Source organism: Crassostrea angulata, chromosome 8 (genome assembly GCF_025612915.1).
Source record: "Crassostrea angulata isolate pt1a10 chromosome 8, ASM2561291v2, whole genome shotgun sequence".
In the NCBI taxonomy this organism is placed as follows: Eukaryota; Metazoa; Mollusca; class Bivalvia; order Ostreida; family Ostreidae; genus Magallana; species Magallana angulata.
Genome location: NC_069118.1, coordinates 58246100 through 58269791, shown reverse-complemented (window position 1 = coordinate 58269791; position 23692 = coordinate 58246100). Strand labels below are relative to the sequence as shown.

Here is a 23692-nt window from a genome sequence, read left to right as displayed (position 1 = left end):
GTTGTTGAAATGGTGATTCCAAAAAAGTGCACAAAAACTGTGAAAGCTGTGAAGACAGACGGAAAGGCACAACTACAAAGAACACAAAAAGATGGCTGACTAACATAATTAAAAAAGTGTATTTGATAATAAGTTCTGAAAAAAGAATAAAGAAAATTAAGAAAAGGAATTTTACTGTTTTCGCAAAATGTGAAACATGCGCTTTTCCTGGCTTTACAACTTTAGCTTGCACTGTCCTACGGGTTTTTTATGACATTATAATCACATATAATGCTGTTTACTAATCCAATATTGAGCAGATGAAAAATGAAAACATTACAAAACATCTTTAAAACATGTTCATAAACTTTATATTTTGAAAAAAAAAATTACTGAGACCTTCCTTCATTTGAAATCATAATACAATAATAGAATTGTTAACTGATGGGTAGCTGAAATATAGGCATGAGGGATTGACTTTCCTTTCTTTTGAGAAAACATGGACATATAATGATTCTTCCTAAGGGTTTAACTATTCCAAGGTCATTTTTTCTGGTCGAAAACGTGATTCGCACAATATTAGCTATACTGCATTACTAATGAATACGATACTTTTATGCAAGCAATATTTTTCTCCAAACTAGACACAGCGCATTGTGTAAGGGTAGTTCTTACGAAGGGTCACACATGCCCGCTTAAAACGGAACAGAGAGGGTGGAAATTGTGTTGAAGCATCCTTAAGTAGTGTAGATTCAGGTTTGTTCATGACCATCGACGTAGACAATGGGGGGGGGGGGGGGGGGGTCTGAATGTTTAAAGACAATATCTTTTAAAAACTTGTTTCAACCCTTGAAACGACAAAAGTGGCTCAAATGATTAAAAATTGCACAGGTGGAGATAATTTTGTAAATCTTTAAAAACAAGATTCACTCTGCTTAACTGTTATTCATCTAATACCATGAAGGTGTTTGATCAGAGTTATTGCTATTTTTGCAAAATTGAGTCAGCTGAAAATAATCAAATAAAAAGTCATGCTCGTTTTCAATAAAGACAAGACATGCAATCACGTCATTTACCGGGCATAGCTGGGACGTAGATTAAATGTAATCGAGATGAACCAATCACAACTGACCATTCCTTTCATATATGTATCAGAATGTTGTCTGACTCAGTGAGGTTCACGAATTAGGAAGATGACTTGATGCTGATCACAACATGTCAGACTGATGTCTGACATTCAAATACCTATTATATTTAATTTACACTTCTTCCTAGGGTGACATTTTGAAATGATGATCATTTTGAAAACTGGAATAATAAATAACACTTAAGTTGGTGTGAGACACTTCCATGTTGTGACGTATTGTTTATCGAAATAAACAATTAAACCAGGTGTTATATATAAGTAGTTTCTTTCCCTATTTTTGTCAACTAACAGCGTAGCGCGGAGGGTTAGAGGGTACTACGAACCTGTACGTCATGAGTTCGAATCCCCCTGAGGATTTGACAATTTTTGCTTCTCCAAACACCCACCAATGTTCGATATTAATAGATTTTTTAATAGCAACATTTTAATTATTTTTTAAATCATTATGAGTAACATTTATAATATATCTTTATATCTCTATAGAGCGCTCCTGTTAGTTATGAAGGAGAATAATATTGTCTTACAACTATCACAATTATCCAGCTTTTGATGAGTGTAAAGTTATCCAATTAATAAAATTGGAATGCATAGTACGCTATCTAATGCATCGTGAGACGTGTGTGACTTTCTAGCAATGCTGACAAAAGATCTTTGGAAGACATTAACAGATCTTTAAGAGGACAAACAAGAAATAATTTCGGCGTAGCTGAAATAAACCAATAACTCACAGGTTTTTTTTCAAATATATTTTGATAAAATGCTCATTTATTTCTCCAAATATTTTTTACATATGAATAGCAAAAAACAAATGATTGAAATAAATGGACTAAGTAAAAGGAAAAATTAATCGAACATCATTGCAAAATTGCTCAGTTTCCCCCCAAAACATATAACATAATAATACGTTTAACAAAAGTAAATGAATGAATACATATACATGATTTTATATCGGACCAATTAAAAGACCATATAAAAACTTATGTTCATAAAAATATATACTCATGTATTTTCTACCAAAAATTTAAAGAAGTATGAAATATATAAAAGACTATTAATCAGTTGACGCCATAAAATCCTAATGACAAAATGTATCTGTTAAACTATTGTCATTGTAATTTTTATGAAAAAAAAATTTACGTTGAAATCACGGACTTTTTAATATATCAAAGAGAAATAACTCTGATTTCCCACAAATACTCATTTAAAACACTCAAATGAATCGTATAATTTGTGAGAAATTGCTTCGTAAAAAATTCATTATTTTTTTAACTTTTATACGTTTATAGAACAGAAAATTGTGAACATGTGATATATACATGTAAGCATATAATTTGGTGGTAATAAAATTGCAAAAAAATAAAAAATTTACAATTTTATTTGTCCTATTTTTTTTTAACATATTCCGTTTGCTTACTGTGGTTGACGTAAAGACTTTAAAGCTAAAAACTAACAAGCATTGGCTCAAACAACTGTATTAGAATTCAAAAAAATACATTGAACGTTTAAAATTCTAACCCACATCTATATTGAAATGTAAATTGTCTGCACACACATGTATTTTATGCGTATCCAATACGTCAACATGTAATAGATATACAGGTATGTGTTTATTGACGGGTATTAGATAAGCACAGTTGGTTCTCTAAGTATAGGATTTTCTTAACTTTACTTGTCGATAATTCACCAACACTGCGCTCGCTATTATTAAAAAGTTAAAAAGTTAGAAATAATATTATTTATCTGTCATATTAAAATAAATGTAAATAAATCTCACTTGTCAATGTAATTGACAATCAAGGGTTGTTGAAAAAAGCTTTAAAGGTATCACACCGGTAATCGGCCAATCAAAATGAACTTAGTCAATTGTTGTTCCATATATACTTCAGAATTATTTTTTTCCTTGACTGCATTTTTACATTTTCCTTTACTCAGTTTTAAAATTTTTTGTACCACTGAGTAGGATATTTCATGTACTTTGTTAGGTGATGATCTTTTTTCACAGGGACTACTTCTTTCAGGGCACATGCAGCAGCTTCCTGGGGAGTGTGCAGTCTGTTTACATACAAATGGAAAACACGTGGTTTTGAGGGTAGACCTGTTTGGAGCTAGATATTTTGAGAAAATGCAGTATCGCTTGCCCTTTTTATGGTGTTAGCTGATGAGATAGGTAACAAATAACATTTCCTCCGAATATTTTGTCATGAGGAATACAAACTGATTTTTAAGAATTTTTTCCCCTCTATAGTGCTATATAGTGAAAACAATTACCGGTGTGATACCTTAAAGCCAAAAAGCCAAAAACCTGCTAACATTGGCTAGATAAATCGTGTTGCAATATTCAAACGAACAAAATTTTAATACTCTTTATTCATTATGATATAAAAAAAACTTTTGTACAGTAACTTCTTTTTCAATCACTTTTTTCAACATGTAATATATATATATACATGTATGTTTTACAAGTGAGCTTTCGATGAGCACAGTCAATTCTCTAAATAAAGGATTTTCTTAACTTTACTTGTCGGTAATTCACCCACGATGAGATTGTCTAGGCTATCCACGCATAATCCCCATGGACCTCGTAAATGGCAGCTGTCAATGTAGCGGAGGAGCTTTCCGTCTTGATCCAGAATGTGAATACGATTGTTGTTAGGGTCTGCTATCAGGATCCGACTCTGTATGTCGGTGGCGATGTCTACTGGATTAAATGGTTCATCGGTAGTGGAGGGCGGACCAGTGTAGGTAAACCGGAAATTACCGCCTTGATTTACAACCACTACGGCCTGAGCTCCATGGTCCGACACGCAGATATCTAGGTTCCCGTTCTCGGCGATGTATTTCGTGTACAGATCAGATGAATAGAGCGGTTTTCCTTTGCTGTTATATTGAATTATTTGTTTTCTAATTGAGCCAGAGTAACGCACAACTTTTGTTTGTTTTACATCATCACTGATCAAGACAACCAGTAGGTTACCAGAGGAGGTAATACAGATATTACAAGGACTCCAGCCCTTCAGTCTGATTACTGTCTCTATTTGTTTATTCTTCATTATGTTCACAGTGCTATCCTTGTAATCTGTATAAACTAGATTCCCATTCCTATTCACCGCTATGTCGTATGGATTGTCCCCAGACTTGGTTTTGACTGACTTTAATAGGTCCCCTTTGAGGCTATACAGTCTCATGATTTTGTCCTCACCACATGTCCATATTTCTTCATCACTCCTACAAGACTCTCTGCGCAGAGTACGGTCGCTATATTCGGTGTTTATATCTGCGATGTACGAAAGCCGAGAAGGATCATTCGAGATTCGAAATTCGAAATACGAGATTCGAAATACGAGATTCGAGATTCGAAATTCGAGATTCAATATCTAAATTAACCAATCAAATCAAGGATCTGAAAATATGTATCCTAGCGACATCAAACTGTTCTAAATAAAATCATACGTACATGCTCTTATGTACAAATAAATGCTATGTTCACTTCTCCCTACCTAACTAAATAATTATTTGTATTTACTTTTACACAGAATATCTAAGTAGACTAGAAATAATGCAGTGTGCTTCGCGGATCTAAGTGATTTTGTTTGCCCTGGTGCATTTCCACCTGATGCGTTTGAACCCTATGGTATTTCACCACCAGTAATAGTTTAAAACCCTGGTTTATTCACCCCTTTTGTGTAAAAATGCGGTTATGGTAGAGAACTTCATAAGCGTAGCTAATTTTTTCTGTAGGGGGTCCTAGGCCAATTTTAAAAAAATTTACTATGTAAATTTAATAAGCTCCAATTTTCCCGAGGAGGGGGTCGAGATCCCCTGACCCCCTCCTTTCTAGATCCCCGCATGAAGATTAGTACATGTATCTAAATAATCTAAATATAAATAATCTGTCCTGTTTCACTAATAAATATAAGCATTACTTATCTTTTTTATGTATGCATACAGTGATACACTAGTACTATGATAATAAGCAAATCATTGAGATATTATCACATCATACGGAATTATTAATAAATACAATTTTTTTTTCCTTTTCCTCAGTAAACAACTTATTATGAGTCTTACTTTTGGAATTGTTTTCAATATAGAAGGATACCTACTCTCTACAATCAAAGGTAGGGATGATAAGGTGCCAATTTGTTCACATTGCCGATTTCTTGTGCAGAGAACAGTAAAACCCTTTATTTTATTGTGCATGAATATTTCAAAATTAATTGTTGTACATATATTTTGTTATAATTCATTCATTGATATATCAACAAGAAAGAATAAAAGCATATGTTTCACAGCCAAGTTAAGTTTCTCTGTAGTTTCCTACCCCCCCCCCCCCCCGCACCAAAATTGACAATAATTACATATAAGTCATACAAATGTTTACTTTTATTGTAAGTAACTCTCTAAAGATGTGTGTATTTAATATACTACCACATTACACTTAGCCAGATAAAATGTAATCAGGATGAAGCTACAAGGGGTGAGTGGTGCAAATTTACCAATTTGTCGCCCTACACACAGAACACCAAATAAAGAAACTGTGAGTGGTGTGTGGAATGCATAAAAGATGGCGGCAAATTATCTCAAATAATCAGTGCAAAAACCCACAAATAGGCTGTTATTTGTTACATATCCTGCAAAAACATTGATAAAAAATGTTATCGTCCCATAACATAGCCGATTAAGTTAATGTGTACATATGGTCAACGTACATGTAATTCTAATATACAAGAAGGCGGACGTATCAGGCGGGGATCCAGAAAATTAAATTTAAAAAATGATCGGTTGAATTACATTAAATGCTTTGAAAATTGTTTTAAACTATGCACGGGTCAAAATGCGTGATAGAAGCTATGTACAGTGTAATTGGAAACTTTCATTTTATATCAATATGTAGTATTACCTATTATAACAAATGAGAGTATAGCACAACTGCCACAAGCAATACATGTCCTTTACCGGCACCACCTCCCACCCCATAAAAAAAATGAAACAATTGTCGTTTTATTTGCTAAAATGTGTGTGGTTCAAGATTTTTCTAAAGGACATACCCGATTAGAATTGAAAAAAAGAGTCGTACGTTTAAAACTAATTTTGTCATTTGGTTATATTTTGGTCCATTTGGGTAAATATATGCACCAGCGCAGCTCTAATTTATATATAATCAGGCCATAAATTCAAAATATTTTCAAAAATTAATAGCTTTAAATCCAGTGGATGAAAGAAAAGGAAAGCAAGTCGAACTCGATGAGTGGTAATACTTGTAACAAATCAAATCAATTTCAAATTCTAAATCAAACTGAATTTGACACTACAAAACTCTCTCTGTGTCTGTCTGTCTGTCTGTCTGTCTGTCTGTCTCTCTCTCTCTCTCTCTCTCTCTCTCTCTCTCTCTCTCTCTCTCTCTCTCTCTCTCTCTCTCTCTCTCATATCGACAATGGCATTGCCATATCCTACAATACACTATTCTTATCTGGATTTTTGTCTTTGAGGTTGTAAATCATTATGTCTTCTATGGTTTAAAACTTTATCATAACCTATATTTTGACATGTCGATTATTTTTTTGAGTTTCGTTTCATAGCTAAAACATTTAGATTAAACAGATCTTTCTTTGCGAGCCGATTTTTACACAGTTGGGGCGAATACACTTCGGGTTAAAATTGTTCGAGGGGAAATACATACAGGGCAAACAAAACCACTTATATTCGCAAAGCCAACAGTGTTATTTCTAATTCAATTGTTTATACTGTGTGGGGTTAATTCATCAATGTTAATTTAACCATTTTATAACCACTATATAAGAGCTATTAAGACATTTATTTGTAGGAAAGAGCATGTACGAATGTTCTTTATTTAGAACAGTTTGATGTTGCTAGGATACAGGTTTCAGATCCATGATTTGATTGGTTAATTTAGATATTGAATCTCGAATTTCGAATCTCGAATCTCGTATTTCGAATCTCGTATTTCGAATCTCGAATCTCGAATGATCCTTCTCGGCTTTCGTAGCGATGACCTTTGGTGCATCAATAAGTGTTTTGTCAGAGGAAGTAGATTCATCACCTGGAAAATCCAAGGTATAGCCATGTTCGTCCATTTTGACAGATGAAGCTGAGAGAGAACCAAACTGTTGAATAAGTTGTTCTTTGTTTGTCTCAGAAGGAGTAAAACTTGGTAAGGAAACTGTGAGTTTAGGAGGCAATCTTCTAAATTCAGTATTCCTGGACTTGTAAGCAGAGAGTAGACTGACGTCATTGGAGTTCATTAATTTGTTCAATTCTGAAATACAATGCGTGATTTCAAAAACGGTGTGAGTGATTTCATCTTCCTTTTTATTTAGAACAGTCAGGCTTTTGGAGTCCGTTTCTTTAAGATCTAGTTTCAGTTTCTGAATAATGGTGTCTATTTCTCTGTGCAAGTCTTCTCCATGTTCATCGATAGCTGATGACAATTCCTGAGAGTTTTCATTTAGATCGGCTTTTTGAGCAGAGATGTTTGATGCAATTTCTTGATACTTTGGAAAAATGAATTTTTCTAGTTCTTGTAAATCTCTTTGAATTCCTTCTTTTTTGTAGGCAATGCTTTTTAATATTTCAATAAATTTGTGACCTTGGTGTTCTTCAGCAGAAGCACACGCTGCGCAAATAGGAATGTCACAATTTTGACAGTAAAGTTCGCATTGTTTTGAGGAATGTTTTGGACATCTTGTAGTAGATCCTCTTTTCTTAAAGGACACAACTTTGTGTTCTTTAGATTCGTCAGAGAGATGTTCCCCCCACACAGGCCTTACACAGATGTATGTGACAAATGTCACAGTACATAGGAGGGCCATGGGTGTCACAAAGACTACACAATAACACATCCTGGGCTACATTCGTGTCCATGCTCAAGCAGTTTAATCATATGCTGAAAAATACAAACAGTTTGAATTTTTTAATGAAGAAATGGTATAAAGTTCACCTATGAACTTGCTTGGTCACTGAATCCATCTTGCTAACCCTGAAGGTCTCTCAAAGGATAATATTATGTAAAATACGAGCAAAGTTTGTTATATCATATAACTATAAAATTTGAAATATTCGAATTGTTGAAATAAAAAACTCTTGTTTTTCTCGTCTTGGTTTTATTCACTATAACAGCCAAATTACCAGCTCATGCGACCATCAATGTGACATTTCTCGTTAGTTCCATTTAAGGTCAAGATCTAGTAAATGATTCTAGACAGTCTTTTTGGTGCTAGAACCATTATGACATCATAATTGAATTGATTTATCTTTGCCGTATATGGCTTTAAAAGAATTAGGTAGATAATAAAACAATATTTTGACATTCTTTGTTTAATCACGGGAATAGTACTCGTAATTCCGGTACCTATATTCAATTTGATGTTTTAAAGCGGAGGTCAAGAGCTTGTTTAATGCCGTTTATGGAGAGAAGATAGGCATTCTAGATATATTTCATTAGTCAAAAATGGAGAGGTCCTCGATATTTGTTACTTTTATTCTTCATATTTCATAGAAAATGGTTGATTAAAACAAGGTTTTTCATTGTGTTTACCAAAAATGTAAGCCCCGGTACATCCTATGAAACAAACATCATTTAAAGAAATATATCTTTAATTTCTAAAGGCACCTTTCATTTACTATATCTTGACCTTAAGGAAATATGTTTGCATATGTAAGCATTGTTTTATAAGAAAACATTAACGTGGCTCATTTATAGTGCTAATGTAAGGGTTTCATGCTGGTTTTTATTTACAAAGATAAATTCAATACATTTACATAGCGCTTGAAACACACCGTTCTGAAATAATTTCACTAATGTTTTACTCCGCAAAGGACTTATTGAAATAAATTCAAAAAAATTGGCGTGCAATAGCTAACTGTTATTCAATACCTTATGCAGTTTTTATTTCTCAACAAAAATTAATTTGAGGTAGTTTTTTTGTTTTTGTTTTTTTAAGTACGAAGTAATTCTTAAACGACTTATACATGAGCAAGTAAATATCTAAAATTCCTTCCATTGAAAACTTTAGATATAACTTTTACAGCTCGTGCTTGTCCAATTATCTCAATGTCCCATTAATATCTCTTTTCAGAAAAATAAAATGTGGACATAAGTTGCACGTGTGTCCTTTACAAACTGTAAAGACAAGAACACGTTAACTTATCTTTTTTTAAGTTTAAAAACATTTTCTCTTAAAAGATTGAATGCCCTGTATAGAATACTCTGTTCTTAAACATCTCATAGAAGATAATAGAAATGTCCTTTTCTGTTCATTTCGAAAGTCTTAGCATTCTTTTTAAATGACGATCCATAACATTTAATTGTCAGATTGTTAAAGGTAAAAGAATTACTTCAAGCTACATGCTGAATATAAACAAACTGTTATGTTTTTAATGCATCAGAAACTGAGTTTCGAAAATTTGAAAAGAATTCAGGCATATCCATTTTTACTTGAAATTTAGAAATACGACATATACCTATCTGTACAAATTTTAAATATTTAACTTGCTAAATATTTATAGACCAACAAAAGGATTTTAAAAATTAATATATATATCTAAAATCAATATATATCTTCCCTAGCTCAAAGCAATATATATTTTTCATTCAAAACAACAAAAGTCCGCTTACAAATTTTGTTTTTAGATTTTTTGTCCTTATTGGTCCTAAAAATTAGAAACATATTTCAAAAGTGTACCTTTTTAAGTTTTTCACAATGCATGGAAGGGGGTCGTGTTTATTAAAAGTGTTATGTTAGTACACTGAATGAACGACAATGACAATGGACCAGCATTTGATGTTAAAAACTCACTTTTTGGTGGCGAGTTAACTAAGATTAACCATTAAATTTTACTCCACTTTCGCTTTGAAGTGAATAAAACACAACAGAAATAATACTGCAAAAATTGAACCAACAAAAAAGAATATCTAATAAACTACACCGAATAAGATTAATAAGAATCTAATAGGACATGAGAGTTGTTAAGCATTACGTTAAAAACTACAAACCTCTATACAACTTCCATGTCGACAATTCACCTTGGTTATCTGAAGACATTCACTTGGGATTATTTTTTGAAGCACAAAACGTAGGTCATGGTCGATAATATTTTTTTAATAGAAGGTACTCCACCAATCAACGAAGGACATCTCTTTGTCAATATTTGCTCGTACACCGCAATCAAAAAAGCAACCAGACTTCAAAAGCAGAAGGATAATCTATATTGGATATCAACAGCGCTCTTGCGTTACTATTTAAATAATGCTTTATTTTTTCAATTGTCATTGATTATCGATTATATATGAATGTAAGCAATCTGATGATCAGTAGGACGCGTAATACCTTATTGATTGGTGTTTCTCATTTCACAAGGTATATAAAAGCCGTTTTGAAAAGCTTCCTTCTTCTGATTTTGCTTGAATGTGTGGCGCATGACATAAGAGGGAAACAATTTGGTATCTTTCTTTTTTTAGATATTGATTAGATGTCAGCATAGCTAAGTAGTTAAAGTATAAGTCTACTAAACCGATGATCCTGACTTCAAATCTGCCGAGACTTTTGATAAAATTCTATTGAATTTCGATAAATTCTATTTTTGACAAATTTGCCTTAAATTGAATTTATATACTTTGTATGCATCAAAATACATTTCATAATTTAATATTTTTTCTTGATTTGATAATCATGTAACAATTATTTATTACTTTGATAAGATATCGGCGCTGATTGGTCGAAAACTTTCTTTGATACCTGCATCAATAAAATTTTTGCCGGATCTTCTTTTCTCATCTGCTCTGATTTTAAACTATTTTTGGAACGGGAATTTCCAAGATAAACACTGTTAAGAAAATGTAAAGTTGTGTCTGTTTCATTGTCAGCAAACAAAAGACAACTTTATAAATATGAAAAATTAAAAGTTTAACCTTCAAAAATAAACAATACACATTATCTAATTCACTAAATAGAAAATTAAGCGTCTTCTCACGATTTCGTCTGCTTGAGATCAACGATTCAACATATAAGGCGAGGCTGGCTGTTCATGTTTCAGGAATAATGATAATAAGGAACATATTTAGGCGTATAACACTGATGTTCAAATTTGGTAACGATGAGACTTAAATTAACACACGTACATGATCGGTCATCAGAATAAGCATCGTAAAGCAAAGCTATGGCTAGTGCACGGAGTGAATTCCTTCGGCGTATTCCAAGCGGCAGATATATCATTTAAGTACCTCACAGGCTACATATTTATGTTATGTAATCCTTTATGTTTTTGGTACATTATATAGCGTGATATATGAACGGACAAGTTTGATTGTGAGCTGACTATTCGCAGGATACCAGCGAAATTTTTCATATTTAATTTTGACGTATTTTCTAAGAAATATGTAAAGATTTGTTTATTTTAAATGGACCTTAAAAATTATACAGATTAATTATTTTTATATGCTTCACGGAGCATGTCATTGTTTTATTGTTTGATATTTTGTATGCATTTTTCCCTTTTAAGAAAATGTACATTTGTAGCTCATAAAAATAAACGATATTTCATATAAGATTACAATAAGTTATCAAGGTCATTTTGTGAAAGTGTCAATTAAATTGAAGAATTCTTAACCGTTTTATCGCCAGATATGGACGACCAACGCTAAGAAAATGAGTGAAAAACGTTAACGTAATTGGACACCTTGGAGCACCGGGCCGTCATTAAATTATGTGTGCACACATTCAAATTCTCTGATAGAGACCAAAAGGTTCTTAAATACTGCTATTTTTATAGGACAAAGGTTTACATTTGGAAGCACAATTGGAATTGAAGGTTTGAAAATGGAAATACTGATATCTTGAGCTCTTGCAGTACCCCCCCCCCCCCCATACAGCCCAGATGTTGCACCTATGGATTTTGCTTTATTTTCTTATCTGAAGTCGAAACAGCGTGGACAAAGATTTTCGGACCTAAATGATCTACGATATGACACAAAAGACATAATTCAAAAATTTGCCAAATAATGGTCTGAACATGCTTTTTATAAATAGATTAATGGCATGAAAAGTGCGTGAATTAAAGTTATTTACTTTGAAAAAGAGTGACAAGTGAAATTGACTTTCAGTAGTTTGACGTCACCTGACGTCTTGGAAATATGAAATGGTGCTCCGTAAATCCAATGCATGCAAAATAAAAATTGATGTATCGTTTGATAACAACTTCAAAATTTTTTGCAGTCTTATTTTCCAGTGGTAGTAATTTAATAAAACATACGTCATCCTACAAAGTACACAGTAATTTTTCCGTAAATCACTATATATGCGAACTTTTCTAACAATCCTCGTATTTGTATTTTTAAAACCTGTACATAAAGTTACCTGTAGCTGTACATTAAGTGGATAAAAACCGTCGATTCTTAACTTAATCGACAACTTCTCCAACTTAATGTACAGCTACAGGTATCTTAATGTACATCAATAGTGTTACGTAATCTTAGCAATCATTCAAGCCAACATCTGATCAGACAGTTTATGAGGCTAACAATAGAAAAAAATTTAAGTGGGATAAAATCCGAAAACTGTCCATTCTGTGAGAAAAAGATATATTTAATTATTTCAGATTTCTTCACTATTTCTTTACAATAAGGTTAAATTGGAAAGCAAAATTGTTAATTAGTGTCAGTTTGGAAATGAATCCAAATTTGACCACAGTTTTAAGCATTGTAACACCTCCCTAAGTTTAATGCATACATACTGCTAACTCATTCCTGTTATGGAGTAGAGTTGTCGCTCTTTTTCTATTATCTAATACTTTACGTTTCACTAACATTATATTTAGTCCAGCGTAAATTGCGTTTTACCAAGAGGCGTACGCATGACCGTACATAGAAATATCAGACTAAGTAAATGTCAGACTTACGTCCTTGACAACAAACCAATGCACATGCGCATACATGATAAACAAAGATTTTTATTTTATCTAAACTATATTTTAGGAAATTATCTTAATTATGTCTACTTATGTGAAATAAAAAAGGGGATGGGTACGTTGTAAAATAGACAAAAGCAAAATCGATTACATTTTTTTCCAAATTTGATGAATGGAAATCGAACAATGTAGGTCTTAGTTTACAGTACTTATATGTATTTTTAATATCTATTACATTCATTGTAAACTTGTTGGTATATTTGTTTATGTTTGTTTTAAATCACCAATGTTTCTGTCATTTTGACAAACTCATTTTACGTACATTTTGTACATGTTACTGAACTTGAATTTACAAAATTAAAATAAGGTCAAAACATAAAATATAAATACAATCTCTTTAAGAACCTGGACCTTAAAAATGCACAAACGTATTAGGTAACATATTTTCTGCGCATCAATTATATCCATTATAAAATCATCAGGGGTTTACAGCTGTCTGTTGTATTTTTATATTTTCATAAATGTATAATACAGGACAAGAAAATAGAAACAGAACAGTTATATTTCCAGTGTAATTAGTATGCCCATGAATACCACAAATTTTCATTTGTAACATAATTTTGTTACGATGCCACTTTTTCCAGATAAATTATCTGTTGCAAATGTGACTTTTATGCAACCGCCTATCGTATCCTTTCTTTAAAATTCACACAAGTATGCATGCACTAACAAGTTGTCAAGACAGTTTTTTTTTTGTGCATTTTACCTGATCTAAAAGACATTTCAGTACACAAGTACTCAGATTGTACTTTAATCAAAAAATGAAATGGAAATTTAGCACATTAGGAAAAGTTTATTTCAGAAACGAGTTCCATGTTATTTTCTTATCTTTTTTTTTTTTTTTTTTTGGGGGGGGGGGTTTAAGACAGTTTATTCCAAGAAAAACAACTGATTGTAAATTGAGTCTCTTAATTTGTTGGCTTGTTGTATTGCATAATGAAAATAATTTAGGTGACGTCATAGATAAACAACGAATGAGCAATGATGACTAAATTCAAGATTAAAGTTATAGGAATCCTCTATACAATGATTTGTGAAGATTTGATTTTTATACGATACTATTTAAAAATTGGTTGAAATCGGGGGCAGATATTTGACCATACCGCACATAGTCCTTTTGTACATGTTATTGAACTTGAATTTACGAAATTCCAATAAGGTCAAAACTTAAAATATAAATACAATTGCATTAAGAACCTGGACCTTAAAAATGCACAAAAGTATTAAGTAACATATTTTCTGCGCATAAATTATATCCATTATAAAATCATTAGGAGTTTACAGCTGTCTGTTGTATTTTTATATTTTCATAAATGTTTAACACAGGACAGGAATATCGAAAAAGAACAGTGATATTTCAAGTGTAATAAGTATGCCGATAGAATAACTCTCATGGGTACCACAAATATTCATTTGTAACGTATTTTCTTTTACAATGCCACTTTTTCGAGATAAATTATCCGTTGCAAATGTGACTTTTATGCAACCGCCTATAGTATCCTTTCTTTACAATTCACACAAGTATGCATGCACAAGGAGATCAAGTTGTCAAGACAGCTTTTTTTGTGCATTTTACCTGATCTAAAAGACATTTCATTTCCAGTACACAAGTACATATGATTGCACTTTATTCAACAAAAAAAAATGAAATAGAAATTTGAATCATCAGGAAAAGTTTATTACAGAAACGAGTGCCAGGTTCTTTTCTGATTTTTTATTATTTTTTTTTTTTTGGGGGGGGGGGGGGGTTGGCATAAGACAGTTTATTCCAAGGAAAACACCTACTGATTGTAAATTGAGTCTCTTAATTTGTTGGCTTGTTGTATCGCATAATGAAAATGAGTATGATAAGGCGGGGAAAAGATAGTTTACTAACATACATATAGTCAAATTAGGATTACTTTTACTTAACATTGTCAAGTAGAAGATAATAATCATGGACCCTTCTCGAAAACAGAACACACGTTGAAGGGTTGGTTTTCTTGGTGTTTTGACTTTTCTTTTCGTTAACATTGCTTGCATTTTTGCAAAATTCATATATTAACGCCCAGTTTATGAATAATGTTACTTATTATATTTCGAATACATTTGCAAATTATCGAAGGATCAGAATATAAACTAATATCAATTAGGTGATTCACATTCCTCTATTCTATTTCTGTTTAGAAAGCATTTGACCATTGTGAAATCATCTGTTGAACTAACAATTACCAAAGACTGTGGAATATCTAAAACGTCATGGTCTATAATAAAAGACTGGTGGTCGTTCTATACCTACTTTCTCCGTGGACTCTGCAAAAGTAATTAAACATTTAAAAACATATCTTCGTTGTTCAAGAAATGCTGTACAGATCAAGTACTCGACATTTATCGATGATAGGATCATTGATAACCTCAAAAATTAATTCTTGTTCATGCTAATTAAAGATCTGCACATTTTTTGGACCTCTCGATATTTTGGCAACTCATCCATTTAGTATAAACAGAAAAGGAGTGTCACTTTTATTTCGATTTACGCTAATGTAAACAAACGCGCCGTCAAATATAATCATTGACACAATGTTAGACTTTAATGGCGAGAATAAGCGCACCTTCCATCTGAAAAGTAACATTTTAGGTGCCTTGTTGTCCGCTTCATGACGTCATAGCTTGTTTGCGTGTAATCTTTGTATAGACCTGTTTAACACAATGAAAACATTTATTCTAATGAAAGGTATGCTGAGATTTGAGCAATGTTTTATTTAAATGAAGGGGGCTTAAACATAATTGATTTAGTTTTCCAAAATCTATTGAAAAGGTCCAGAGTTTGTAATCTTTTGTGTAGTAATATGCGATTGCTTTTTAGTGGTACAGTTGCGTTACATCCGTCGGTCATCAAAAATATCTTGAAATTCGATTAATAGTTAATTGTTAAAAAATATGCCTAATATAAAGGTATTCTAATATACTTCAGTGAAACATCAAATTGATATTTTTCTCTACGTAACAAAATAATTCGTTCTAAAATTATATTTGAAATAAGTTTACATTTTCTGAGCCAATCATATAGTTGTGTAGTAAAAATAAGTATTGATAAACCGTGTAGTTTAGGGAACTAGTTCGTGGCAACAATATTTGCGACGGTTAGATTGTCGCCAAACAAGCTAAGTTTTATCATGCAAAAATACGTTGGTTTGCTGTTCATCGTTTTTCTTCATTATTGACATATTTTTTAGTTATGCAATTGAATCAGTTATTCTAAGATTTTGTCAAAATAATCTAAGGTCATTTTCACATTGGCATTTGTTACGATTTTACGAATGTCCAATGAACTAGACGGTTGTTGAAATCAAAGAAGACAATCATGTGACCGTTTTTAGAACAATGTCTTTGTACTCAAATCAGAACAAAAAGGTTTTACATCTTTTTTGCGCCAACCACTTAAAAATCCATTATGCTATCGATAAGTTGTACTTTTATGCTTTCATTAATTTTTCACAACAGGACAAAACAAATGAAACGTTGTATTTCATGTCTAGTTAGTGTTTCGTTTGAAGAAGCCCCTTGTGTACCACAGTTTTTCATTTGTAACGCATTTTGACTTTTCTGCACCAAAAATCAATTATTTTAAAAATATATTTCATACAGTTGCTAAGACATTGTATAACCACTTCTCTTTTTCCTAGAGGATATTTTTGTCAATATCATATAACCAGCGCCGGGAAATAGATTGTAAAACTAAAGAACAAGTTTGTTAAATATTTTTTTAATTTGCGAAATTCTATTTGGTGACTTGTTGACATGTATTATGAAACAAGGTATCATATAACAGGAAAAGATTAACATTAATACGGTCAGGGAAGGACTACACATTTGCAAGATCTCCAGCAAAACATTACCAAATGGAAGGCAGTAGAAACGAACGATAGTTAGAGACAAAACGCACATCAAATTTTTCTTTTGTTTTTAATTCCTTTTCATAAGTAACATGAATAATAGGTTCAAGATCATAAAACTAGCATCCAGTTTGCAATTCATGGTAATGTCATAATTTGGAATTGCCTTTTTTTCAAATTCCGATGTATCAGAATGTGGTCAATATGAACTTATCGTTTCACTGAGCTCATTCAGGGTTTGAGTGCATCTGCCTTTCGTGGTGTTATCTGCTTATGTTACAATTGTTGGTAAAACAACAAATTAATGTAAGCCTTACCCATTTTCTCTACAGACTTTGAAAAATAAACTGAAAATTTGTAATACGTCTTTTTAATTTTCGGGACCCAATAAACTTTTCAATATTAGAAACTAACTCTTATCGATAATAAGTTAATTCAAATGCATTTAGCTCAAAACATAAAAGTTTATCTTATGCTAATTTTCAGATTTGAACAATTTTGTTAACTCTAGCTTTTTTGGCAACATATCCATTTAAACAACCAATTTCTTAATTTAGTATTGATAAGAAATGGCACATATATTTTCTGAAAAGGCGATAATCTTGACAAATGAACCGTCAAATACATTCATCCATACAATATTTGATTTTCAATGCGAGGAAAAACTCACCAATTGCAACACACGCTCCTTGTAAAAACAACAAGGTGGCTTGCTGTCAACTTCATGACGTCATTGTGTGGTTAAAGGTTATCTTTATTCAAATATCTGCTGATAAATTTACCACATTTAAAAAGTAATTCATGTCCTTCATACACATAAATAGTGATACTGTAAATTCCTAATTAAACGCGCGGAATTAATATCCGCGTAAAATCGCGAGAAGCCCGTCTCGCGAATTTTTAAATCTCGCTTTTAATTTTGGGACACATGTAAACAACATGAAAGTAAGATAAAATTTCGGCATTCGCCAATTTATGTTTTCGCGATATGATGGTAAATCGTTGAACCGCAGAATTAAGTACTCGCGTAAAATAAGGAATCTACAGTAATGCAACAGCCTAAAAAAGACGTACTTGATTATTTTCTTCCTATTTTTATCCCTTCACTTCTGCTCTTTACCTTCTTTATTCCAGTGACCAAAACGATTAAGAACAAAACTGATCCTAATCTAAAAAGCATGTAATTTGTTTCTGCTTTCAACATGTCTTTAAAGGTTCAGCCACGTGTTATTATAGGTACATGTATATCCAACAATGCTAAAACACTGGATTTCTATCTGATCGAACGGTGCTGTGGCATCACCTCTGCCAAAATAAATCCAGTGGAGACTGGTGGTTGGTGATTACTCTCGATAGCCATGGGTATTGGGGGTTATGGGTATTTTTCAGGCATTTCAAAGCTCAGAAACACATTTTGTATATTTAAAATCGTTATATGTTAAACACTTGCATAATATGGAGTCACTCTCTATCAATTTGAAAAACTTTGTGCGATATGCAGCCTTGGAGATCTTTTCTCTGGTATTTTTTAGATTACATCCATTGATTTAATTGAGTAAAAATATATATATAATTTCTAAAACTCATTGATCTTTTACATGTTTTACTATTTGTAAATCTCTCTTAGAATTACCGTATAACGGGTATTGTTTACGTGCTGCTCATTTTTACTAATTATTACGAGTTTTATAAATCCGTAAAAATTAAACGCGTAAATTTTCACAGAAGTAAAAAAAAACACCGCACGCACATTTTCTACACCGCACGTATGACAGTTATGTTCATGACCTTCAGCTTAGTCCCTGACGGCTTTTCTTATCATGTTAGTCAGCCATCTTTTGTGTTCTTTGTAATTGTGCCTTTCCGTCCGTACTCATGTATTTGTAATCAAATAATTTTAACAAGTATAAAATATATAAAAGACTTTTAATCAGTTGACGCCATAAAATCCTAATGACAAAATGTATCTGTTAAACTATTGTCATTGTAATTTTTATGAAAAAAAAATTTACGTTGAAATCACGGACTTTTTAATATATCAAAGAGAAATAACTCTGATTTCCCACAAATACTCATTTAAAACGTATAATTGGTGAGAAATTGCTTCGTAAAAAATTCAATATTTTTTAACTTTATACACGTTTATAGTACAAAAAATTGTGAACATGTGATATATACATGTAAGCATATAATTTGGTGGTAAAACAATTGCAAAAAAATAAAAGTTTTACAATTTTATTTGTCCTATTTTTTTTTTAACACATTCCGTTTGCTTACTGTGGTTGACTTAAGGATTTTAAAGCTAAAAACTAACAAGCATTGGCTCAAACAACTGTATTAGAATTCAAACAAATACATTGAACGTTTAAAATTCTAACCCACATCTATATTGAAATGTAAATTGTCTGCACACACATGTATTCTATGCGTATCCAATACGTCAACATGTAATAGATATACAGGTATGTGTTTATTGACGGGCATTAGATAAGCCCTTTCGGTTCTCTAAATATAGGATTTTCTTAACTTTACTTGTCGGTAATTCAGCCACGATGAGATCGTCTTGGCTATCCACGCATAATCCCCATGGACCTCGTAAATGACAGCTGTCAATGTAGCGGAGGAGCTTTCCGTCTTGATCCAGAATGTGAATACGATTGTTGTTAGGGTCTGCTGTCAGGATCCGACTCTGTCTGTCGGTGGCGATGCCAACTGGATTAAATGGTTCATCGGTAGTGGAGGGCGGACCAGTGTAGGTAAACCGGAAATTACCGCCTTGATTTACAACCACTACGGCCTGAGCTCCATGGTCCGACACGCAGATATCTAGGTTCCCGTTCTCGGTGATGTATTTCGTGTACAGATCAGATGAATAGAGCGGTTTGCCTTTGCTGTTATATTGAATGATTTGCTTTCTAATTGAGCCAGAGTAACGCACGACTTTTGTTTGTTTTACATCATCACTGATCAAGACAATCAGGAGGCTGCCAGAGGAGGTAATACAGATATTACAAGGACTCCAGCCCTTCAGTCTGATTACTGTCTCTATTTGTTTATTCTTCATTATGTTCACAGTGCTATCCTTGTAATCTGTATAAACTAGATCCCCATTCCTATTCACCGCTATGTCGTATGGATTGTCCCCGGATCTGGTTTTGACTGACTTTAATAGGTCCCCTTTGAGGCTATACAGTCTCATGATTTTGTCTTCACCACATGTCCATATTTCTTCATCACTCCTACAAGACACACTGCGCAGAGTACGGACGGTATATTCGGTGTTTATATCTGTGATGACCTTTGGTGCATCAATAAGTGTTTTGTCAAAGGAAGTAGATTCATCACCTGGAAAATCCAATGTATAGCCATGTTCGTCCGATTTGACAGATGAAGCTGAGAGAGAACCAAACTGTTGAATAAGTTGTTCTTTGTTTATCTCAGAAGGAGTAAAACTTGGTAAGGAAACTGTGAGTTTAGGAGGCAATCTTCTAAATTCAGTATTCCTGGACTTGTAGGCAGAGAGTTGACTGACGTCATTGGAGTTCATTAATTTGTTCAATTCTGAAATACAATGCGTGATTTCAGAAACGGTGTGAGTGATTTCATCTTCCTTTTTATTTAGGACAGTCAGGCTTTTGGAGTCCGTTTCTTTAAGATCTAGTTTCAGTTTTTGAATAATGGTGTCTATTTCTCTGTGCAAGTCTTCTCCATGTTCATCGATAGCTGATGACAATTCCTGAGAGTTTTCATTTAGATCGGCTTTTTGAGCAGAGATGTTTGATGCAATTTCTTGATACTTTGGAAAAATGAATTTTTCTAGTTCTTGTAAATCTCTTTTAATTCCTTCTTTTTTGTAGGCAATGCTTTTTAATATTTCAATAAATTTGTGACCTTGGTGTTCTTCAGAGGAAGCACATGCTGCACAAATAGGAATGTCACAATTTTGACAGTAAAGTTCGCATTGTTTTGAGGAATGTTTTGGACATCTTGTAGTAGATCCTCTTTTCTTAAAGGACACAACTTTGTGTTCTTTAGATTCGTCAGAGAGATGTTCCCCCACACAGGCCTTACATAGATGTATGTGACAAATGTCACAGTACATAGGAGGGCCATGGGTGTCACAAAGACTACACAATAACACATCCTGGGCTACATTTGTGTCCATGCTCAAGCAGTTTAATCATATGCTGAAAAATACAAACAGTTTGAATTTTTTAATGAATAAATGGTATAAAGTTCACCTATGAACTTGCTTGGTCACTGAATCCACCTTGCTAACCCTGAGGGTCTCTCAAAGGATAATATAATGTAAAATACGAGCAAAGATTGTTATATCATATAACTCTAAAGTTTAAAATATTCGAATTGTTGAAATAGAAAAAACTCTTGTATTTCTCGTCTTGGTTTTATTCATTATAACAGCCAAATTACAAGCTCATGCGACCATCAATGTGACATCTCTCGTTAGTTTCAGTTAAGGTCTTTTTGGTGCTAGAACCATTATGACGTCATCATTTAATTGATATATCTTTTCCCGTATATGGCTTTAAAGGAATTAGGTAGAAAATAAAACAATATTTTGACATTCTTTGTTTAATCACGGGAAAAGTACTCGTAGTTCCGGTACCTATATTCAATTTGATATTTTAAAGCGGAGGTCAAGAGCTTGTTTAATGCCGTTTATGGAGAGAATATAGGCATTCTAGATATATTTCATTAGTCAAAAATGGAGAGGTCCTCAATATTTGTTACTTTTATTCTTCATATTTCATAGAAAATGGTTGATTAAAACATGATTTTTCAATGTGTTTACCAAAAATGTAAGCCCCGGTACATCCTATGAAACAAAGATATTGTTATGAAACATCATTTAAAGAAATATATCTTTAATTTCATAAACCTGAAGGCACCTTTCATTTACTATATCTTGACCTTAAGGAAATATGTTTGCATATGTAAGCATTGTTTAATAAGAAAACATTAACGTGGCTCATTTATAGTGCTAATATAAGGGTTTCATGCTGGTTTTTATTTACAAAGATAAATTCAATACATTTACATAGCGTTTGAAACACACTGTTCTGAAATAATTTCACTAATGTTTTACTCCGCAAAGGACTTATTGAAATAAATTTTAAAAAATTGGCGTGCAATAGCTAACTGTTATTCAATACCTTATGCAGTTTTTATTTCTCAACAAAAATTAATTTGAGGTAGTTTTTTTGTTTTTGTTTTTTTAAGTACGAAGTAATTCTTAAACGACTTATACATGTGCAAGTCAATATCTAAAATTCCTTCCATTGAAAACTTTAGATATAACTTTTACAGCTCGTGCTTGTCCAATAATCTCAATGTCCCATTAATATCTCTTTTCAGAAAAATAAAATGTGGACATAAGTTGCACGTGTGTCCTTTACAAACTGTAAAGACAAGAACACGTTAACTTATCTTTTTTTAAGTTTAAAAACATTTTCTCTTAAAAGATTGAATGCTCTGTATAGAATACTCTGTTCTTAAACATCTCATAGAAATATAATAGAAATGTCCTTTTCTGTTCATTTCGAAAGTCTTAGCATTCTTTTTAAATGACGATCCATTAAATTTAATTGTCAGATTGTTAAAGGTAAAAGAATTACTTCAAGCTACATGCTGAATATAAACAAACTGTTATGTTTTTAATACATCAGAAACTGAGTTTAGAAAATTTGAAAAGAATTCAGGCATATCCATTTTTACTTGAAATTTAGAAATACGACATATACCTATCTGTACAAATTTTAAATATTTAACTTGCTAAATATTTATAGACCAACAAAAGGATTTTAAAAATTGATATATATATCTAAAATCAATATATATCTTCCCTAGCTCAAAGCAATATATATTTTTCATTCAAAACAACAAAAGTCCGCTTACAAATTTTGTTTTTAGATTTGTTGTCCTTATTGGTCCTAAAAATTAGAAACATATTTCAAAAGTGTACCTTTTTAAGTTTTTCACAATGCATGGAAGGGGGTCGTGTTTATTAAAAGTGTTATGTTAGTACACTGAATGAACGACAATGACAATGGACCAGCATTTGATGTTAAAAACTCACTTTTTGGTGGCGAGTTAACTAAGATTAACCATTAAATTTTACTCCACTTTCGCTTTGAAGTGAATAAAACACAACAGAAATAATACTGCAAAAATTGAACCAACAAAAAAGAATATCTAATAAACTACACCGAATAAGATTAATAAGAATCTAATAGGACATGAGAGTTGTTAAGCATTACGTTAAAAACTACAAACCTCTATACAACTTCCATGTCGACAATTCACCTTGGTTATCTGAAGACATTCACTTGGGATTATTTTTTGAAACACAAAATGTAGGTCATGGTCGATAATATTTTTTTAATAGAAGACGTACTCCACCAATCAACGAAGGACATCTCTTTGTCAATATTTGCTCGTACACCGCAATCAAAAAAGCAACCAGACTTCAAAAGCAGAAGGATAATCTATATTGGATATCAACAGCGCTCTTGCGTTACTATTTAAATAATGCTTTATTTTTTCAATTGTCATTGATTATCGATTATATATGAATGTAAGCAATCTGATGATCAGTAGGACACGTAATACCTTATTGATTGGTGTTTCTCATTTCACAAGGCATATAAAAGCCGTTTTGAAAAGCTTCCTTCTTCTGATTTTGCTTGAA

At 32.4% G+C, this 23692-nt stretch overlaps 1 protein-coding gene and 1 pseudogene across 1 annotated transcript; both read right to left on the bottom strand.

Annotated features, from left to right (window-relative positions):
* Positions 1–3609: 3609 nt before the first annotated feature.
* LOC128159812 (E3 ubiquitin-protein ligase TRIM36-like) lies at positions 3610–10254 on the bottom strand (annotated as a pseudogene).
* A 9093-nt stretch (positions 10255–19347) lies between these two features.
* LOC128159785 (tripartite motif-containing protein 3-like) lies at positions 19348–23424 on the bottom strand. The gene is made up of 2 exons (XM_052822983.1): positions 23278–23424; positions 19348–21170 (listed from the first exon to the last, which is right to left on the bottom strand). The coding sequence occupies exon 2, from the start codon at positions 21146–21148 to the stop codon at positions 19454–19456; it is 1695 nt and encodes a 564-aa protein (XP_052678943.1). The 5' UTR covers positions 21149–21170; positions 23278–23424; the 3' UTR covers positions 19348–19453.
* Between the last annotated feature and the right edge of the window lie 268 nt (positions 23425–23692).